Genomic DNA, 21,562 nt, shown 5'->3' on the forward strand with positions numbered 1-21,562 from the left:
GAGGAGATGCTGCCGTCTCTCCATATTCAACTGTGTAATTGAGCCATTTGAAACTCCGGGTGCTTTTAACGCATTACCACGTTGAACCACTTCAACAGCGAGAGTTGGTCTTGCGTCTGCTTCGTTTATTAGCCGTTCATTCAGTGTTTCTCTGTACTGTTGTCTCAACTCACCGTTTGGTGTTGCCCTTCCAGTGTTGATTCCGCCATTTCTATCAAATCCCGTACCGGCCGACCTACCAGATTGTTTATTGTTGAATGTTTTCCCCTGGGTCTGAGGCGCTTGTTGCATTTGATCGCCTGAAGCATGGATCTCAGACACTCGTTTTGTGACGGCTGCCTGCCATTTCTGGAATGCTGACAGGGCCTCTCTCTTCAATTCTCCCTGTGCACCGTCAAACCCCATAGCATGCGGATATTGACCATGGATTTGATTTACAACAATATTGCGGCCACTGGACATGAGCGGTGGTGATTTCGTGTGTGAGTTGCTGGAATAATGCACAGGCCGGAAGAATGTGGATGAAGGCTGGTGGTCGAAGACTTTGCAAACGTGTTCCTGCATTTCGCTCGTAATAGAGGCAACCAAAAGTACTAGCTCAGTCTTTTGTGCGGTGGAGATGATCCCACTGAGATCTGCCTCACGACGTTGGATGTTTGTTGATCTGCCACCGCCGCGTTGGGAGCTTCGCGGTGCCATATTTTCCCCAGGTTGATCCACCCTTTGCGAGGTGTCGACAGCAAAGGAGCAAATGTGCTGTGCTTCTTCTTCTGATAGTGTTGACTTCTCCTCTCTGACGCTCTCTTTGTTGTGTATTGAGGATAAAAGAGCGGATGTGGGAGAGTTTGAGGGTGACGCCATGGTCATTTGACGGGCGACTGGTCGCCAGGGCAAAATAAACAATACCAACGAGGAAGGAGCCACCGGCCACTTGACCACCACCATAACAATTGATATGTGAAGTGTTGAAATGAGGGACCGCGTTGCGACTGCCAAAAGCAGAGGAACAAAGTGAATATGATGCCTTTCAATTGGCTAAAGAAACGAGGAACACTTACGAGGAAGGAAGGAACGAACGAATGTGTGGGAGAATGGGCATCGCGTGGGGTCTGCACCGACCTGCACCTTCTACTTCTGGTTTGTTATATGTTTGTCCTGGGGTTGGCCAGGTCATATATTACTCTGTGTATTCAGGACCCCCATTCTTACCATAGTGATTGTTCCTTCACTTCTTCAGATTCTGCAGTTTCTCCTTCTCGTATCACCGTGCCACTACAGTCAACCGCTGGCAATGGATGCGTATGGCGGACCATACTGATTCTGCCAACGTAAATCTAAACTTGTATCTAGTAACAGACAAAATTGCTTGTAATACTCGGGGTTTGGCATTGCATGATATACTGGGTCGGCCGCGGTAGGACAGGAAAATCTGAACACTTTATTGGTGTTACCATACACAGCATTGAAAATTAAATTACGCAAGGAGGCAGCAAGGTGTACGGTGACTGAACAGTCCATTATAACGAAGCGAATGAGCTAGGCCGAGACAACGTGTGAGGTGGTAGTAGTGGTTCATATTTGGGATGCACCAAGTGTACCTGTAAAGAGATAGTAGGTATGGATTTTTATGGGCTGGTACGTATAAACTGTCAGCGGCACCGTAGCACATGGAAGAGTTGGTTAATCAGGGCCTTATTTTTATCTATAAACATATTTTAGAAATAGGGGCATTGCTTGACGGGAGAGTTAAAGAAGCCTGCTTGGGTCTGCACTTATTTGGCGGTGCCGCACGCATACGGCAACATTAGGTTACCCTTGCGCTCGGTGTCTAAGAGGAAGGACATATGTGGCTATTGATCAGAGCAATTACTGCATATGATGTAGTATTGGATTTAGAAGACGTGGCCGTTGGACCATCTTTCTCTTGTTGGGAGACAGGTAGCGAATGCCGCACTTTCTCGGCAAGACGAAGTTGGTCGCTTTGATATAAATATCAAGCTGGCGCAGATGCTAGTCACGGAGTTTTGAAGGCTGGGGCTAATCGTGGTTGCAATCTCCAGCCTCCGTGGTCTATGTTCTGCACCCTGGTCACGGATACCGTCGAACATGTCCCGTGAATACGATACTGCGGAATGATCGCTAAAAGTGGGACTGGTGCCGTTTCGGTATCCTTGCATGTGGACGCTAAGCTCCCACGGCTAAGCCGGTCGAGCCACGCTCGGCGGATGCATAATACTGTGCTTGTCGTCGTTCTCGAAAAAAGACACGCCCCTAACTAAAATGTATTATGTCCCCACGGCACTTTGGACAGTGACGCAGTTGTCTTTTTGGGTTTCGACCTGCCAGAGTCTCATAACAGCCGCTGCTCCCTGGTTGGCCAGTCGACGGACGAGAGATAAGCCCTGCTTGAATGTTGCCACTTTGGAGAATCAAGCAACTAGTAGGTTTGCGATTCAACAGGGCGTTCTTAACTTTCGAAAACTGACCAGTTTTGCACCGTTTCCTTCACTGAATGGCCTATTTCACGGCTCGACGTTCCACAGGTCTATTATCTGACTGTGCATTCAACCCACCGACATGACAAGGGAACCGATCCGCCCGCCAGATGTAGCATCATATGGCGGTGTTCATGACGAGCCTGGCTCTCACGAATGTGCGCCTGCGTCGGTTTCGACTTCGACATCGACACCACACATCTCGGCGGTTGTTTCATTATCTCAATCAAGCGGCGTACAACCGAAATCCGGAAAACCTCGCCGTACACAGCATATGCAGAACGCGTCTGTCGCCGTACCTGACCTTGCACCTCCGGACCTGACCATTTCTCAACTGCATTTTGAAACGGACTCGTCTGACCCCAGCTATCAAACCACGCGACGACCTACTGCAGGATCCAGTCACTCACGCTCGTTGAGCAACCCATTTCCCTCCCTTTTCTCACCGAAGAAGAAAAAGGTTGCTCATACCGAGTCGTCGTTCGGATCTGGCGCTTCTACATCCGGCACAGATGGCGAAATACTTTCAACAAGGACTCGACGTGGACAGCAGGATGCGGCCCATTCTCCAACGCTCTTTGGCGTTGGCCGAAGCGAAAGACCCAGCTTTGCAAGCGGTCCCTGTATTACATGCGGATCACTCATGCGATGGCCCCGTGGAGCGGAAGCATTCCGGTGTGGTATATGTCTGACCGTGAACGACCTCATGCCTGTTACCGCAAATCTCGCCACTTCTTGGAAGCCACAGGCCACATCTTCGTACCCTATCTCCGTCGAGCAAACCCAACACATAGTCTCGGAGTGTATTCGTGATTATCTTGAGACCGTTTTGCCCGTTGTGGATATGCACCCTTCGCGCCCCAGGCGAAATTCTCAGCAGACAATTCCCAATGACGCGCCGATTGGACCACGTACTCCTCCAATATCCCATATCTCCGGCCAGCATCGGCATCCGAAGCTTGATGGAGCCATATTTTATTCATCTAGAGTCTCTCAGCAGGCATCGCCGATTTCGAACGCCTCGCACGTATTGTCTGTAAGAGGAGACAAGCGAGAGGAAATTGAGGCGAAGAGAATATTTCAGACTTTGGAAGATTATGTCATTCGACATATCGTTTCCATAAACAGCCTGGAAGGTTCTTTTGTGCCCACGACAAATATTTCTGACTTCAAAGACAAATGTGAAGGTCTTTACGCAAACCAAAAAAAAGCGGACCAGGAAATAATATCGCCCGCCACGACAGTACCGTTCGAGCCTGACAAGCGCCATGACTCTTCTTCTTCTACAATAATCTCCGAGAACAGCTCCTGGCGACCTGATATTCAACACCGTATGCAACCGATCCGAGGCTTTTCTCGCCGCCGGGGTAGCGAAGTCAGATCTAATAGAGGCATTGATGCCCCGATGCCGAGTGATGTTGACTGGGGTTCGGTCGACGACTGGTACAACGCTGTGATCAATTCCGGCGCATCATGGGAGTCAGTTTACAACGAGCTTGTTGGCAATGGGAGATACCATCCCCAATCGCCTGTTTTGCTCAGCGAAGTCGAGTCATGCATCTTGAAGGGGCAGCAGCATGCCCAGCGCGTCTTGCTCAAAGCCACAGAGACTGTGCTGAAACGGCCGGGCCGTCGCATTGGTGAAGTGGGTGATTACCGCTTTCTTATTATCGCCCTTGCAAATCCTCTCCTGCATGCGCAGAGCGGTTTCTTCACTGGGCTACTACAACAGACTGTGGATAACCGAAAACAACGGCCCGAGGCAAGGCTGGGGTCAACATGGGGGACAGGACCTGCATCAGGCCAACACTCGGTCATCATCAAACGCATTCTTGGCCTTCTTTCAAACTCTCCTGAAAAGTGGCATGGTCAAATAATCGCCTTTTTTGCGCAACTTCCAGTAGACAGGTTTTTGCAACTTAAGGACCTCGTCAGTGGCTTCCTGGCGCATCGCCTCGCGCGATATAACGAGAAAAGGGACAAAAACAAGACAACAGAAACTTCTGATCCGCTGGTACCGAAGGTTCCAGAAGGCGCGACAGCGGCATCCTTCCACGCTGCTTTGAACCAAAACATCAGTTCAGCAAAAGCTAACAAGAATTCCACAAAAAGGAAGTTGGTACACGGCGATGACTGGCAAGTAAAGGCGGCTGTCCGCGTGTTGAGGCTTCTCTTCGCTGCCAACAATATTTCGGAAGCATACCAGAACTTAGTCCGGATTCCTGGTAAGGTAACGAATGTCGACAGTTCAGAACTTAGTGGCCACCAGAAACGACAGATTTTGCCGACATCTGACTTCTATATTACATTGCTGGATGACTGTGACCTTGTCGCTGATTTTGAGGGATGGGAACAAAAGACCAGCCAGTTTGCCTTCTGTCAATACCCTTTTTTGCTGAGCATTTGGGCTAAAATACAAATTCTCGAGCACGAGGCTCGTCGCCAAATGAAAAACAAAGCTCGCGATGCCTTTTTCGACAGCATCATGACGCGAAGAAATTTCGACCAGCACCTCGTTCTGACTGTTCGCCGGGATTGTCTCGTCGAAGACAGCCTCAAGGGTGTCAGCGCAGCCATTGGAAGTGGCACGGATGACATCAAGAAAGGCCTACGCATCATCTTTAGCGGTGAAGAAGGAATCGATGCTGGGGGGCTACGGAAAGAATGGTTTCTTTTATTGGTGAGAGAGTTGTTCAACCCTGATCATGGTAACTCTTACAACTGCGTTTCTTTACCCTCAAAATCCTTGACCCCAGCCTGACAAATCTAGGCATGTTTGTATACGATGAAGATTCGCATTACTGCTACTTCAATCCTGCTTCATTTGAAACATCAGACCAATTTTTCCTTGTCGGCGTTGTCTTGGGACTGGCCATCTATAATTCGACTATTTTGGATGTGGCACTACCTCCATTTGCCTTCAGGAAACTGCTGTTTGCCGCGCCGACATCAACAGCCGGGGGACTGACGACTTCGCCACGCCCTCATATGGCGTACACATTGGTCGATCTTGCAGAGTTTCGGCCACTACTGGCCAAAGGTTTGCAGCAATTACTTGACTATAACGGCGACGTTGAGTCTACCTTTGGCCTTGAATTCACTGTGTCTATCGAGAGGTTTGGCCAGGTAATTGCGATACCTCTTTGTCCCGGAGGAGAATCTCGGGCAGTGAATAAATCAAATCGGGAGGAATACGTCCGTCTATACACCCGATATTTGCTTGACACCGCCGTTTCCCGCCAATTTGAACCTTTCAAGCGTGGGTTCTTCACGGTGTGTAGCTGCAACGCACTGGGCTTGTTTCGCCCAGATGAGATTGACCTTCTCGTTCGTGGCTCAGCTGAGCCCCTTGACGTCGCTGAACTACGGCTTGCTGCAAGCTATGAAAACTGGCCTTCTACAAACCCCGCCGATACAGAACCGACAGTTAAGTGGTTTTGGGATATGTTTGAAGAAGCATCTTCAGAAGACCAACGGAAACTTTTAATCTTCATCACGGGGAGCGACCGCATTCCGGTTACTGGGCCAGTATCGTTATCGATTCGAATACTCTGTCTTGGTGACGATACCGGTCGCTTCCCAACGGCCAGGACATGTTTCAACGTCCTCACGCTCTACCGATACACGTCAAGAGAGACCATGCAGGCGATGCTTTGGGGGGCTGTGTATGGCAGTGAAGGTTTTGGCCTGAAATAAGGCATAGCTTTATGCATGTTTGAGTGAATGGTTGGTGTGTGGCTCGTGCGGCAGGGGGATCCAGGCCCAAAGACCAAGTATGGATGAACAGAACATCCGCCCCATGACAGACTGTCGAACTAATTAGGCAGCGCTGACGGTGCTAACCGTATCAGTGCAATGAATGTAGTTCGTATTCTCCATAATAAGGCATTCTCGTGATCTTCTATCTAACAATGTGAATGTAACTTGCCCCTTACAGTGCTTGTTTCATAGCGGCTGCCTCACTCTTCGCCTGTGCAATAATCGAGGCCTCCCTCCGCTTTGTAAATATGTACCTAGCCATGACCTCACGATCCACCTTGGCGCGCTCAGCACGTTCTTCCACGTCGCGCATTTCTGCCACCTCTTGGGGAGTTGGAGACACGGTGAGTGCACCTGACTTAGCCAGGAAATCTTGTAGAATTGCATCGGAGTGAAGTCCTTTCATGTCAATCTTGACTGTGCTTTCTACGGCAGTGGGTTCGGGTGCCTTTGACGACCCGGTGAAAGATGAGCCCGGCTGCATGTCCGGAGTTATAGGAAATGCGGAATCCGACGAGTTGCCATGTTTCTCCCGAAAGTAGATTGTCAATGTCGCTGGTCCAGCAGTATCGGTAGTCCGGTTAACAATCATGGGGGTGGCCGGGTTCCAGTATTTTAAGCGAGGAAGACAGGTCTGCCAAAACTTCCTGCAAGGCCACCATATCAGCTACATGCCGACATTAATTCAGAATACCACGCTTGTCTCATGGTTTCCACAACTCTCACTGGTAGTGTACTCACCGTGGGCCGTACTGCCCATCGTTCCACCGATTTGCAAATTCCAAGTGTAATCTTGTGACCTCATTTGGGAGTATGGCGGCACCGGGACCGTGACGGAGGCGGAGGAGCTGTCGACTGCGTCAGTAGCCTCTCAACATATTTCGAGAATTCAAGTCTTATGTACCTCCTGTATATGGAGAAGCGTTGCCATAAGTCAGTAGGGCGTTGCAACGGAAAGCTATGAGCGGGTGCGGCACCCGCGAAATGTAACTTACAGTCTTCAATTTATTCATGCGACGGACGACGCCAACCATATTGGTAGGTCATAGAAAAGCCGCCGCAAGTAGAGCTGTCAGATGCTGTGGGCCGAAATCCCGTGTGGTATCCCTAGCTATCGCGCTGTGTTGTGTAAACAGATTGGATTGCTGATCACGTCGTAAGTCGTCGTTTCGTTTTTATTTTGCTCTGCTTCATGAATCCCCACATCGCGAGAAAATGTTACGACGTATTACCTGATAACTTTTTCACGCACAGACCAATGTAGCAATTGAGATCACGTGCTGATAACGGTCTTCAAAAGGCTAAACTCCATAACATGGAGGCTAGGCAAATTTCTTATCGCGTGTCCTAGATACAAATCGAGATTCTTGGATTGATTCTGAAAACTGTTCCAGACGACTTTTACCCGCTGTTTGCAACGGATCTGTACGATTGCACACAATGCCTCCTGTTGGAGGAGCCTCACGGGCTTGTCTTAGAACAGTCTTCGCTATTGACAATAAGGTCCTCTCCACTCTACCTGGTCCGCCGCCTGTTTTGCTTTGCCCATTGGTGTTGCGAACCCCGACTATAGCAGCATTAACGCAGCCGCCACGACAATCTGGGAATTGGCTACGGGCTTTACGCGGACGTCGATACATATCCGGGTTATCCGCTGCGGCTGTCGAAACTATACCAAAAACTCTTGGAGACATCGCATCGGGTGCAACACCGGAGGAAGGTTTATCGGGAGCCAGAGTGCCAAAACGGTTGCCCAGTCAGTGCCCGGGGTGTGGTGCATTTTCACAAACGACATACGCCGACCAGCCAGGGTTTTATGACCTTGGACGGCAATCGACAATGGTATACCTAGGACTTCATCCCAGGAATACTCCACGCGTACGCAAAGAAGATGTGGTAGTCCAGGAAGCACTGCGCCGGTTGGAAGTCGAAAACGGATGCGAGGATGCCCGCTTCAACAACCTCTTGCGCCAACAACAAGGGGGGTCGAAACATACCGGTATTAGTATGACGCGACTGTTATAAGTGCCTGCTGTCAATCATTTTCTGTTGAAAGACATCACTAACCGCTTAATTACACATCCCCAGCAGCTGCCCGTCGAGATGGGAATACGACAATTCTGTGTGTCCGCTGCCATGATCTTCTCCACCACGGCTCTGGTACTCCAATTCACCACCCAGATATCAATGCCATTCGCGAAACTATTGCCGAATCCCCTTACAAGTATAATCATGTATACCACGTTCTTGACGCCGCCGACTTCCCCATGTCACTCTTGCCACGGATAAATAGCCTTCTTGACACTATGCCATTACGTTCACGCAACCGCCGGTCGCAATCTGGCAAGTTCTTTGGCAGCCGTCTAACAGAACTCAGTTTCGTCATTACACGGTCAGACCTTTTTGCACCACGGCGAGACCAGGTAGACAGGTTAATGCCTTGGATCCGGGACACTTTGCGAGATGCACTTGGTCGTCTTGGCCGCAGGGTGCGCCTTGGCAACGTGCATTGCGTTAGCGCCCGACGCAACTGGTGGACAACCGAGCTCAGAGAAGAAATATGGAAACGAGGCGGCGCGAACTGGCTTGTTGGGAAAGCGAACGTTGGTAAGAGCTATTTGGTACATCACGTTTTCCCAAAGGGCCGCATGGACGCTGTGGAAGACAAGAAGCCGCTTCTCCTCGTGCGGAAGTCAAACACTGGTCGGTATGATTTATATTCTGGTCATACAGGCGAGGCTAGACTTTACGATGCAAGTCGCGATACGGACCTTGATAGCAGCACAAACGAGAAAACATTACTACCCCCAAGACCGCCGGAGACCAACTATCCACAAATGCCAGTGGTTTCTACGCTACCTGGCACGACAGCGTCGCCCATTCGCATCCCATTTGGAAGCGGGAAAGGCGAACTGATCGATCTTCCTGGCCTGGAACGAACAGCTCTATTTGACTATGTGGAAGAAAGTCACAAGAACTCTCTTGTAATGAAGACTTATGCCAAGCCAAAACAGATCGTTCTTAAGGGCCCCTGGCAGTCACTCTTACTCGGAGGATTCATCCGCATCACCCCGCGAACTCCGAATCTCGTTTTTTTGGCGTACAACTTTTCCCCCTTGCGAGAGCACAAGACGATGACCGAAAAGGCCATAGCCATCCAGACACAGACAAGCGAGCTGAATGTGGAAAACGTTGCTGTTGCTAACGCAGCGGAAAATATCTCACTTGCCGGGTCCTTCCAGCTAAAATACGACGTTACCAAGCTTCGTGCTGGCCCAATCACACGAAAAGATGCGGCTAATATCCGTGTCGAACGCCTTCCATACCGGGTCGTATCCCTTGACCTCTTAATCGAAGGCTGTGGCTGGGTCGAAATTGTGGCGCAGGTGCGCACCCAGGATTTGTTCTCTGAAAGAACGAGTAGACGGCCGGAGGCGATGGCCGAGGCACAGGCAACCAATACGACTGAGATACTTCAGACGCTTGATCTCTCCGAACCCGAAGTGGCCGAGCACACCGACACCACAATGGATACAGGCGAGACAGTCGGCGAAAAGGAAAGAAATGCTGGGGGTCACCATGGTCAAATTCAATGGCCCGTCATCGATGTCTACAGTCCCGGCGGGAAGTTCGTCGGATCACGAAGGCCACTTAATGCATGGCTTCTGGCTCAGCCGAAGGCATCAACCAAAAGAAAGAGAACGCGCGCTCGACCGAAAATGAGCCTCAAGGGTGCAAAAAAGCGGGATAAGGCTTCGATGCGTGCATTAGGTCAGTGAGGAGGGCGCCAAGGACATGGACGACAAAATGGACAATACTGATATCATCTCAGCTACTATTTATACACGTAGATTAGGAAATAATCAAGTTTGCTGCTGTAAAAGACAAAATTGGATTATAAGAAGTGAAATTAATGTAGTTGATTTTTGACATGCGCATGCAAATTTCCGTCCTGTCCCCAATTGACGAAACTGACATGACTAATGTCTAGTCCTTGGGCGGATAGTCATCCCAAGTGGGGGGCGACTAATAGTGGCAACACTGCAGTGGCACGCCCGACGATCGTTGTTTGCGCTTTGGAATATTTCGGGGATAGTAGTTCAATTTTTGTCACGGTAAACACTGCTGCAGACCTGGCCAACTACACCATCCTTACCATCAAATCGTAACCAGCGATACACATAAGAACTACCTGCGGAGCCCTCTTTACTTTCACGATGACCCCGATAGCGCCTCGACAACTTCTGTCCTGTCAGCCACAAGCTGGTGCATCAGGCAGCCAAACTATCACGACTATTCGTGGCCCACCTCGTGGCCCTGATGCTTCATTCGATACGAACCAACAACAACAGCAGCAGCAGCAGCAGCAATCATCACCTGCCATCTTACGTTTACAAGGAACCAGTAGCCGAGATAGTCAGAACGTCCAGTGGGCTGAAGGCGTTGTCGACAACGAGGGGATGAACCGGAAGAAGTCAAAAGGTGCGTTTGAATCCTAACCGAGTTAGACCTGGACGTCTCGAAGGACCAGAGTGGAACAGGAAACTCAAGAGGAGGGGACTAGTGAAGCGTGTGCCCGTGATATATGCAGGTCTATTTTATCAATTTCTAACACGCTGAGTCTGCTGCATATATCACCGACCTCGTGCTGTTGATGAATCCAGCGACGACTCTTCATCGTCTTCCGAATCCGGTTCTAGTTCGTCCTCGGATGATGATTCCGACAATGGTTTGTCAGCGCGTAGTGATACGGATCAGGCGTTTCGGGGCCTAGCCGGCGTCGCAGGTAACAACAATGGGCAGACAGGCCACAATCGGCACCTACACGTTCGCCCTGACCATGTGCGCCGTTCTTATAGCACCAGTGGTGATGAGGCCGACTCGCGTAATTTCCGTGTTCGGCGTGGTAACGGCAATGGAGGGAAAGGAAACGGAAAACGAAAGCCCAGCCCTAATGCATATGAGAAGATACCGCCATATAGGAAACCATCCACGACAGGCGTCTAGGAGGCGGTTATACGGGCATTTGTTGTATAGCTAGAGCGTGCTTCTTGTTTGCTTTTGTCTTTTAGTAACACATGAAAGTTTGCGGTTGGATATCACGATAATCAATAAATGACAGGAACCGTGGGAATACGATCAGCGCCTTCTGTGCTTGGTTCATTTCATTCAGGAAGGAGGGAAACTGTAAACTAAATAATGCGGTGACGATGTACATGAGTGGGAAAAGACGCCAATTTTCGTATATTTCACCTCTCAGAGCATCATTGTAATAAGTTACACTTCAAGTGTTTATATCTTGCAGAAAGACCATCAAACGTCAACTTTTAGATGAAATCGTTGTTGGGTGCGGGTGGGCCAAGCATACTGGCAACCTGTTTCCTTATCAGATTTCTAGATCCACGCTGGTCCGGTCGCGGCACCCCCTGAATGGCCCTTGGCTCTTTCATTAGCGACGGATCTAGCTTTGATGGAACTCTAGTTGTCACTGCTCGGTATTCACCGGGAAACTTCGCGCTCGGTACCGGAACGGACGCAGTTCGCCAAATATGATCTGACGTGTCACCTAGATAAGGGGGTATGCGAGCTTGCTTAGAGCCGGACATCGTCCCGGAGGAGACGCCATGCGAAGCCTTAATAGTGGACAGACGTGACAGGCCACCAAATCCGCCTAACACTGGTCGGCCGCGGGCCTTCTTCGCAAGGATGATCTCGTCAAATAACCTTGTCGAAGAGTGTCCCGGGGGGGATCTTTCGCGTTCGTAGATGAACTCGTTAAATGCTAAATTACCGTTAGCAATACGAACGTAACAATGGCCGTCGGGTTTATGCAAGGAACAAAAATACTGTGTAGTGGGAATTGATAATGGGAGTTGAGTGAATATTAATTACCTTGCGTATTTCTCAGCATAGACACGTATTCTTGCTGATCATAGGGCAAGCTCTTGATGAATCCGTCGGTATCAAACGCAAATACTTGCCCGTTTGACCTTTGCTCTTTCGTTGGGCGGGTGAGGTGCTTTCGGTATGTGTAGAAGATGCTGGCGAGACAGCGAACAAAAGCAGCTCGAACCTTGTCGGCGCTGAACGCCTCAGGGCACACCAAAGAAGCGAAACCCAGGCACCTATTGTGAGAAAGGCACTTGCACCCTACACATCGATAAAGGCCATCACCATCTGAACGCTCCTCGCAGATGCCGCATGTCCCCGATGCATCCTCACGGCTCCAAGTGAAGCAATGCCCTTCGACCCACATTGTTGTCTCCGTGTTGCGCACGGGTTTGACTATCATGTTTGGCATCACAGTAGACGCTGCAAGCGTAGATTGTGCATACGTCGAGGGGGCATACCCGCCGTACGAAGATTGAGAATCAACTGAAACTGCTGAGATGGACATACTCTGTGTGTGACTGTGGCCGTTGAGATACTGCAGGCTGGGCCTGTGTAGAGGATGGTTCGGGTCTGCAACGCCAAATGATGAGCTTCGCCTTGACTTTTCGTCAAAATGTCCAGACCTTTTCTCGCGTAACGTCTGGGTAACAGCAAAACCAGAGTCACTTCGTGATACGGGAGTCAATGGAACTTGTGGAAAGCTTGTAGATATGGGAGACAGTGAAGCAGGTGGGCTAGTTTTGTTGGATCTCGCCGTATGAGGTCGGTCGGCACGGGCGAACTCGTTTCTGAGTTGAACAAATGCGTTAAAGATAGGGACTCGCAACGCACCCGAGGCCTCTGGCTCTCCAAAGCTAGTCGAATTTTGCGTCACCCATTTGCCAAGAGTGGCTGGAGGCGCTATGGGGTTCAACAGAGACTCATTTTCGGCGGAAAATGAATCGTATGGGAACGTCTCCATAGCATATGGAGGCGGCCCTGGAGGTACACCATAGCGTAGTTGATGCGGAGCGGCCATTTGTAGAAGGGACAGCAACTTGCGACGGTGTTGGCGTGGCATGTGTGTAGGAGAGGACGTGGCCTCAATTGTGTTTTTATCAAGGTCAACTAGAACAAAATCGTCCTCTGGAAGATCGATACGTTCATAGCGTCGTTCTATGCCAACAATGTAGGGACACGGGGCATCTACAACCGACAAAAGGCGTGCAGGTAGCAGTGGGATGAATATACTTGCCCACTTTAGCGGGTATAGCAGATTCGCAATGGCGTGGCATGCAAGATATAGCATGGCCGAATGAGAGGAAATGAAGATGATGCGCGACTCGACCATGACATATTCGAACAGCGTGACAATATTCTCCAGTGATAGACAGCGGAAAAGTGCAAACAAATCCACATTCCGACTGCCCGGGAGTTCGTTGGCCGCTTCTTTCCGTGCATAAAGTCGGAGCTCGCGTACCCCTAGCTCAACCTGCGTTTTGGAGCTAAGTGGGCTGAAAGCCTCAGTGCACAGGTTGACCACATAACGCTCTAGGGGCTGCCACCGGCCAACCTTTGGCGAGCTGGGAGGAATGCGCAAGACAGCCCCATCAGTCATGGGAACAATGACCGCCCTCAGCCACTCCTTCCAAAAAGACATCCGTGTATGGTCGCGTCCCAGAATGCCATAGGCTCTGGGTATCCAAAGGCCCGTTTCGCCCGAAGTCAGTCCATCGATTTTGGAGGCGGCACCATGCCGGAGAGGCCGAAGCATCTCGGCCATCAGGCTGATCTTTTCCTCGACTGTGCTGATCTGGTCATCCAATACTTCTCGCGCTGGTGAGCCAGACGGTATTCCAGGCAACTTGGCGAGCAATTGGGAAAGATTTGCTCTTTCTGCGGCAAGGCGCATGCCCAAACTAGCAGCTAGTTCTCGTTCCTCATCCGACATGTGGCTTTGGCGCCACTGCTCACATCGCTTTTCGACTTCTTCGGCGGTGTCTGCTTTCAGGACAGTCCATATTGTAATGCAAATGCCGTACATTTTGGAGTTGTCGTCAGACGTCATAGTAAACCCGTGCCAGGTAGACCGAGGGCGATCGTCAGATGAAACAATTTGAATGTCGTTAGGGAAAGCAAACATGGGTACATAGTCGGGGAATTTGCCCCTGCGAAGAATTTCCTCTGTGGCGTCCCGAGGAGGGTATCGGTCCAGTAGAACAGGCTCAAACCGCCGTTTCAGAGGGTGCATGTCCGTATCAGAATTCAAGGGCTCAGGAGGTGGGATGACAGAGTTGTAGTTGCTCAATCGTTTGTTCGTACGTACGGAGGCTGGTATCAGGGGGGAAGAAGGAAAAGGGAAAAGGTCAGTTTGGTACAAAGTTTTCCGGGGTAATCTTGTTGCCACCTTAACTCTCCTCTTACCTGTTCGCGCCGTATTGTGAGGTTTTCGAACGCTGTTCATGTCTCGGAAACTTAGCTTTCGGCGAATGCTACCCTTGATGCCGCGGAGTGGGCTACGACGGCCATTGTGCTCGCCGTCGTCGACCTTTATCTTTTCAGCACGTGGGCTGATCATCGGCGGTCTTGTGTGTAATTTCGCGCCCGCACTGAAACTAAGATCCTCAAGAAAGTTCTCCCGCTCCACAGCGAATTTAAGTAGCATTTGATCGAAGTCGAAATCAGTCTGGCTGGCTGTTCCGTTAGGACTTGTAGCACCGTTTGGATTGCCTTCCAGTGTCGCCTTCGTGGAGCTTGAAAGGCTTGTCGCACTCGCCCTTGTCTGCAAGGGCGCCTTGATGGTTGTGCTGCTGCGGTTGCTGTGTGTATTGTCGTCGAGATCCTCAAGTGTTTGCATCGAAAAGCGGTTTTCGAAAGATAGCTTGGAAAGGCGGTTCGCAGAACTCTGGCGGGAGTGACGCGTGTTCGTTCGGTATGCTGCCGGGCCCTTAGAGGCGTCAGCCAGCTCAGGTTCGCCATGTTCATCTATGGTCTCCTTGACCTGCTGAGAGGACTGGGGAGGTAATAAGGGGTCCTGATAAGAAATTGACTCGACACCGGCGATCCAGAAGTAGTCCGCCAAGGGTGTAGACGCGGACGAATCCATGACGGCATATGAGAGAAACTCGTATGCGCTGCGCTGAGAAGAGAGGCTAAGATTCAGGAGGCGAGTGGCCGGTGGTGAACCGGAACAAGGAGGAGGATAGATATCAGTATATCGGTATCGGAAGGCGGAGTACGGCTATCAGGGGCCGCGATATAATTAACAACGGGTCGGTCGCTTTCAGGTCTCGGGCCTCCCGATCGCAACATTGGAGTGGTGATCGCCGTTAACGTGAAAAAAAAAAGAACCCAGACACTGTAGGTCAGGGGGTACAAAAGTCGGCAGGTGAAGAACCAAAGTCAAAGAAACAAGCATGCTCTGATGAAAAGCCCTGGAAAAATGGGATTGGTTACGAGGGGTGGCTAAAACCTGACACCAATGCCCGTGACTTGGGCGGTCAGATAAAAAGGTGGAGAGTACGGGAAAATTGGCAAAGGGATGGGAAAAAAGTATGGGATAGAAAGCAGACACGAGGGAAGCTGTCAGGCCCCACCAGGCTCAAAGAGAGTGAGAATTGGTGGCCACGTCACAAGAGAATACGGCGGCTCTGGGGCAAACAAGCACTAAAACGGGGAGGGTGCCCCGCAATAAGACCATGTAGATCACTGCTAGACCAAATCTACCACATAGAATAAGGGAGAAACAAACTCCGCTGAAGAAATGACTAACAGTGCACATTTACACCGTAATTTAATTACAAGGCACCGCACTCGGAGGGAGCATCGCGGTGAAAATCCATAGCGTAAATGCGGTATTCCGTCAAGTCTATTCTGTACGGGTTAGAATTTGATAGTAAGACGGACGAGCGTCACTAGTGCCCTTCTTGCAACAAAATACAGGTAGGGGCAACGGCCAAGGAGTTACGATATAGGAACATACATATGTCGTCGTACATCGCAGTAACTTACGACCTTTTACGCATGCAAATTTTTTTAAAGTGAGACTCTCTTCTTGTAAGCCCACTAGAGATGGCGTACTTTACGGGTAGAGACTCCTATATAAATGGGCATTATTACTTTACATCTCGAGTTGAAATGCGTCGAACCACTCGTGCGACGTCCAAGCATCTCACAAGGGACAGACGAATAGAGAAATACGACATACGACAAACTCACAAACGAGTTACGATCTACGAATCTGATAACGTTCATCAAAACAGGGTTTACATCCGCACTCTCGGGCCAGCTGGCCGAGAGGCATAGAATTGCGATCTTTGTCGTCTTTGCTTGCCGTTCCCGGTCACCACATTCTGTCGCATCAAGACCCAGTCCGGGTATTTAGTCTATCTATAATTCCCTGCGTGTTATATGGAGTATTCGAAAATGCCACCGCACATAGTTGCTTGTACGGACATGTTTCCAGGTAGACAAGGGTCCCTTGCTCTTTGTCGAAGAACAGCACGGAATCACTCATTCTAGCCTTCACGAAAAATAATATCATACACATATTAAATGATATTCGCAGGTCACTAGTGGCCCATTTGTATCGGCACCCAGTCCTTCCTCCTTCTTCTTTGGAACTGTCCCTGAGTTTGCACAGACTACTAGTCGCCCTTCTCACACACTCAGAGCGCCAGTTACCGATCGAGCTCTACACCGTCCGGCGGGTTGGGGTTTCTTATCCGTTAGCACAGGGGTGCAAATCGCGATGGTTTATGCTAAAATCACTGTCGTACGGAGCACTTTGACCAAGACTCTAAGCGGCCTTGACGAAATCAATGGCTAGGGTGTGTAGGCCGGGAGTGCTGAGCTCGATATGGTGCCGCCAACGCATGGTAGGTTCAAAGTATGACAACCAGCAGTAGGTGTGCCTTTGGCCGTCTCGTAAATAAATAGGATGTATCTGTACCATTTTGGTTTAAAGAAAGCGCCCACTTTCGGTGGTAATGCTTTACAGCCATGGCTGTGCCATTGGCCATGGCAAGAGGCGTTGTGTTTCTGTATGTAATGGGCAAACGCGACCCTCACAGGCCGACCCTGTGAGTGAGGTGTTTGATGGCTGATTATCGGCTTGCGCGGGTGCCCAGTTTGCCCGTAGACAAGTAGCCCCGGCCCCCCATCTCGCCTCGCCATCCAATCCCAAGCACACCAAACACTATGCGGCCGCTATCCTCCTCTTGCAACCCGGGAGCTGTCTCCTGTATCAAGAAAGTCACTTGTTCTACCTCTCCGGGGTGAAGAATGGGTCGTTTACTGCCGTAGCCGGTCGCTGATGATGGCATTTTGACATCATCGTTCCAGTCATTGCAGCTCTCGTAGGTAAGTGCCGGTTCAAGCTGGAGCGCCACGAGGCCCAGCTGTAAGACATCTTCACCACAGTTTTCCAGCTGTGCCTCCAATATCCAGCGCCGGAGCGGCGCATCCCCACCGGCCTTGTGGAGCCGCCGCGTTGGCATTGATGCAGCATATGGCCCGGACTTCGTTCGCACAATAAGAGATGACTTGCAGATAAACTGGTACAGCTTCCGAAACGTTCGCGTGCGTCCACTGGTTTCCGTAGCCTCATAGTAACTGACCGTCACGGCGAGTACATGGTTGCCCTCCTCTTTAAGATCGAAGCGAACCACATTCTGAAGCGTCTGCCCGTACTTAAGATCGACGCCCCCGGTGCGACTAGCTACTACGGGTGCACTATTTTGGTCGCCGACAGCATCGCCACGGACGAAGTTTTCGTCCCGGATGAGGTCAAGTTTTACCACCCCAGTAGTTGATGGTGTTTTCATTTCGGCCTCAATGCGCACATCGCGTATCGTTTTCGTTGACCCAGCATTGGGTGCTGCAGAGTTGGTGGCTTCGGCATCGGCAGCCTTTACCATGTCGTAATTCACACATAATGTGCAAGCAAAAGATTCGCCGACATATGCGGACCCGAAGGACGGTGGAAAATTCAGTATGGGGCTTAACAGGAATGGGTCTGGATTGGTGCTGGATGCAAGGTAGTCCGAATTATGTCCCCGAAAGGCCAGCGAAGCCTGTGCGGTCAGAGGTGACACCTCCGATAAAAGTGGTGCAGTTACAGGGTACTGGGACACGAGGGCGGGTCGTGATAGTCTGAGAATGTTTTGTATTAGCATAGACCATAGGTGCCTAAAACACCGTTCAGCTCAGTCGGGATACTATTCATCTTGCCTGAGAACTTTAAGTGAAATGGGATGTGGCTCCTTGATTACATCCTGGGATGGATAACGTTGGTGGATCATTGTGAGAAAGACTGCTGATGTGCAAAGGGCGATATAGTGTGCTTTGTTGTTGTGGATATTTGGCCTTTCGTGAAATGGAGCATTTTGGGAACGGGTAAGACACAATTGAAAGAACGTGGTGAAAGACTGAAAGTCAACACACCCCATTTATGGTATGAGCTTATTATGTACCTAATAGGGCTGGCCTCTGAACCCGCTTACTTGCATATCGATTGACGCTGCTTAATATTGGCGATTGGTACATACCAAAATAACCCAGGTTTAACATGTCTCGGTTCTAATCGAGTCTAGTGAACTTTTGCTACAATTTAATTCCTAGAACTTGCTTTTTTGGCGGGAAACGAGCCAAAGTCGATTGGTCCACAGGGGAGTCGAAAATAATCACGTATAGAAGCTTATATATAAGCCTGCACTTCACCTTAAAGCCCGGGTGGTGGTAGCACCTTCGTATTGTTAATAAGATACAAACCTTGTCAGATATTAAGGACATATTTCAGAGGCACATTTGCTTACTGGTGAGACACCGTCGGAATTCGGGGGCGGTGGAGGTAGAGGAGGAGCGTCCCCAGGCGGCGGCGGGGGTGGAGGCGGCGACGAGGTTGTCGATGTCTGGCCAACACCAGGCGGCGTAGATGGTGCTGCTTGCTGTTGCTGCTGGGCTTGTTGTGCCGCTGCGTAGTACTGCTGGTAGTATTGGACGTAACTAAATCGAGAAAAAAATGGCATTCCATTGTAAGCTAAGTATCGCTTCAAGCACCACAGCTAAAGGTAAACTTACGCAGCATAGCCGCCATACGGCGCATAAGGATCATTGCTCCCGTAATACTGTGCATACTGAGCCGCATAGTCCGCACTACCAGTTGGTAAAGCAGTTTCGGTGTTGGTCGAAGGTGGGGCAGTAGGGGCGACTGGTGCGGCATGGGGGGCTGGGCTCTGGTTTGCATGACCAGGGACAACGCTGCCAGCATTGCTCGTGGCAGAATTTGGCGAGTCGTAGCCACTTTGCTCATTTCTGTTACGATCTTGTCCACCATAGCCCCCGCGCCCCCCGCGGCCGTTGTAGCCCCCGCGACTTCCGGAGTAGCTTTGGTAATGGCTGTATTGGCTGCCATTTCCATGACGGTCGACGTAGCTACCTTGTCCACCATATGGGCGTTGGGGGCGGCTCTTGAAAGACTCATATTGGTCTTTCACGTTTTCTAACAAGTCTTCGCAAAGATCTTTAGCTTTTTCGACCATGTCTGGATCTGGGGCGCTTGGCGATGTTAGTGAAAACCATACCCCGTATCCATGCATGACAAACCTGATCAAATGTAAATGGGAAAAAAATTGAAAGAAGGGGGATGAGATAGAAGAAATGAGTATAAAGACTTACGTCACATGCAAGTACATAGGCTCATCGCTTTCTCTGCCCGTCGAAGACTCAATGAACCCGGAGCCTCGGCCTTTGATCTGTACTCGACAACCTGTTTCCTGCTGGATGTGCTTAACGTACGCACCGCCATGGCCAACAACCTGTGCTCGCAGGTTGAATCCGGGAATGGGGTCGAGGTTTACGGGAATTTGCTTATCTGGCCATTTTCTCTTCAGTTTGGCGTGTCAGTAACGACAATCGTACGGCAAGAAGAGCAAAATGATACAAAACATACCCGACCAAACTCATCTCGTTCGCCTGTCGGCTGTTCCTCTCTTTCGCGACGTCGAAATCGCCTCTCATCTACGAGGGCCGGTAGCTCAGAGTGAAGTAACTCGTTGACTTTGTCGATGGCTTTTTCCAGGCCCTCCTTGGTTGTACTGGTAATATGTAGATATAAAGGGGGGTTCTGCGACGATATCAGTATCAAGTAGAATCTTCCCAGTTCCCGACCGATTTAATAAAAGGTGCTAAGGTCTTACTGATGCTGAAGCCATGCTTTTATCTGGAAGATAGCTTCCGCGAGTCGTGACATCTAGAATCAAGGCACAGCAGGCAATACGTCAACAGTGATTATTCCACACAACAGGATCCGGCTTGCCGCTAGAACAAATAGAAGGAGTAGGCGTACCTGCGCCAGTTTCGTCTTTGATCTGTGTTAAAAGTAACATCGGTGTCAGCAGTTGCCAAAGGGGAAGTTGAGCCTAACCATCCAAGACGAAAGAAGGTGAAGCCATCTCAGATGTACGAAAAAGAGCGCATTTGGCCAAGAAATTTAGCCAGAAACAGAAAACGGGGCTGCCCGAGGTTTGCGGCGCAATGTCCGGGGAGTTTACCAATTTTTGTGTTGAAGCCTTTGTAACAATGTATCGGTTTCTTTGATCATTGACCTCAATATCCTTTATGTAGTCTCCGTCGGAGATGTAAATTTCGCCATTGATATTAGCAGCAGACGCCGAGGCCGTGGCCTTTGTGCTCGTGGGCGCGACCGGTGTTGCTACAGACTCATCGACATCCCGGCTGCTGCTTTTCCGAGTCTGGAGCTGTTCACTGATTCTGGCTGCGATTGCCGCTGTTTCGGAAAGGACAGTTAGTTAATGGCCGTCCCTCAAATAGGTACACGGGATAGAAAGAAAGGAATAAACGAATGATCTCTAGAGGCAAAGTTGTAAGGGTGGATAAAAAGGGTCTTGTCAACGTACCAGCGGCGGCAGCAGGGTCATGGCGTTTGGGCTCCTGGTCGCCGGGCGTACCTGGCTCGCGTGACGGCAGAGGATGCTCGCGCGACGCATCGACCCGCCGGGCAGCGGGCGAGCGAGAGCGCCGATCGAAACGGGATACGCGTTTGGGTTCCGGCTCAGTCTGATCAAAACGCGACCGTTTTGTAGTCTTGCGTTCGCTAGAGTCCATGATCCACCGACATCAACGGGGCCCACGAGGCGCGATCGCTGACAAGGAAACAAGTGAAACAGGACACTTCTGACGAAATATGGAGAACAAAGAGGGACAATTGGAAAGCTCGATGTAATCCGGGCACAGACCGCTCACTGCGATGCTGTACATGAGTGGAGGCCTTAGTGAACGGTGAGAGTTGTCAGGGTATTCAATAGTGCCGGTCAGATTGCTTTTGTACTGTCGTACGTCTTTTGGTAGGCTTGTGGTTAACTGGTTCATGTGAGGCTGAACGGATTGGGGGATTGTCCTGCCGGCTGAGCCAATGA

The 21,562-nt window shown here is 50.3% G+C and overlaps 3 protein-coding genes across 3 annotated transcripts; all 3 read right to left on the reverse strand.

Annotated features, from left to right (window-relative positions):
- Positions 1 to 6,426: 6,426 nt before the first annotated feature.
- SPBR_04506 (50S ribosomal protein mrp49) lies at positions 6,427 to 6,846 on the reverse strand (the record flags this gene model as incomplete). Its single annotated transcript, XM_040762789.1, has 1 exon — positions 6,427 to 6,846. One exon carries the CDS (start codon positions 6,844 to 6,846, stop codon positions 6,427 to 6,429), a length of 420 nt encoding a protein of 139 aa, XP_040621485.1.
- A 10,384-nt stretch (positions 6,847 to 17,230) lies between these two features.
- SPBR_04410 (uncharacterized protein) lies at positions 17,231 to 18,043 on the reverse strand (the record flags this gene model as incomplete). The annotated part of the gene is made up of 1 exon (XM_040762693.1): positions 17,231 to 18,043. One exon carries the CDS (start codon positions 18,041 to 18,043, stop codon positions 17,231 to 17,233), a length of 813 nt encoding a protein of 270 aa, XP_040621486.1.
- Positions 18,044 to 21,034: 2,991 nt separating this feature from the next.
- On the reverse strand, positions 21,035 to 21,404 carry SPBR_04513 (uncharacterized protein; the record flags this gene model as incomplete). Its single annotated transcript, XM_040762796.1, has 2 exons — positions 21,035 to 21,289; positions 21,390 to 21,404. The coding sequence occupies 2 exons, from the start codon at positions 21,402 to 21,404 to the stop codon at positions 21,035 to 21,037; spliced, it is 270 nt and encodes an 89-aa protein (XP_040621487.1).
- Between the last annotated feature and the right edge of the window lie 158 nt (positions 21,405 to 21,562).

This window comes from Sporothrix brasiliensis, assembly GCF_000820605.1.
Source record: "Sporothrix brasiliensis 5110 chromosome Unknown Cont16, whole genome shotgun sequence".
Classification (NCBI taxonomy): Eukaryota; Fungi; Ascomycota; class Sordariomycetes; order Ophiostomatales; family Ophiostomataceae; genus Sporothrix; species Sporothrix brasiliensis.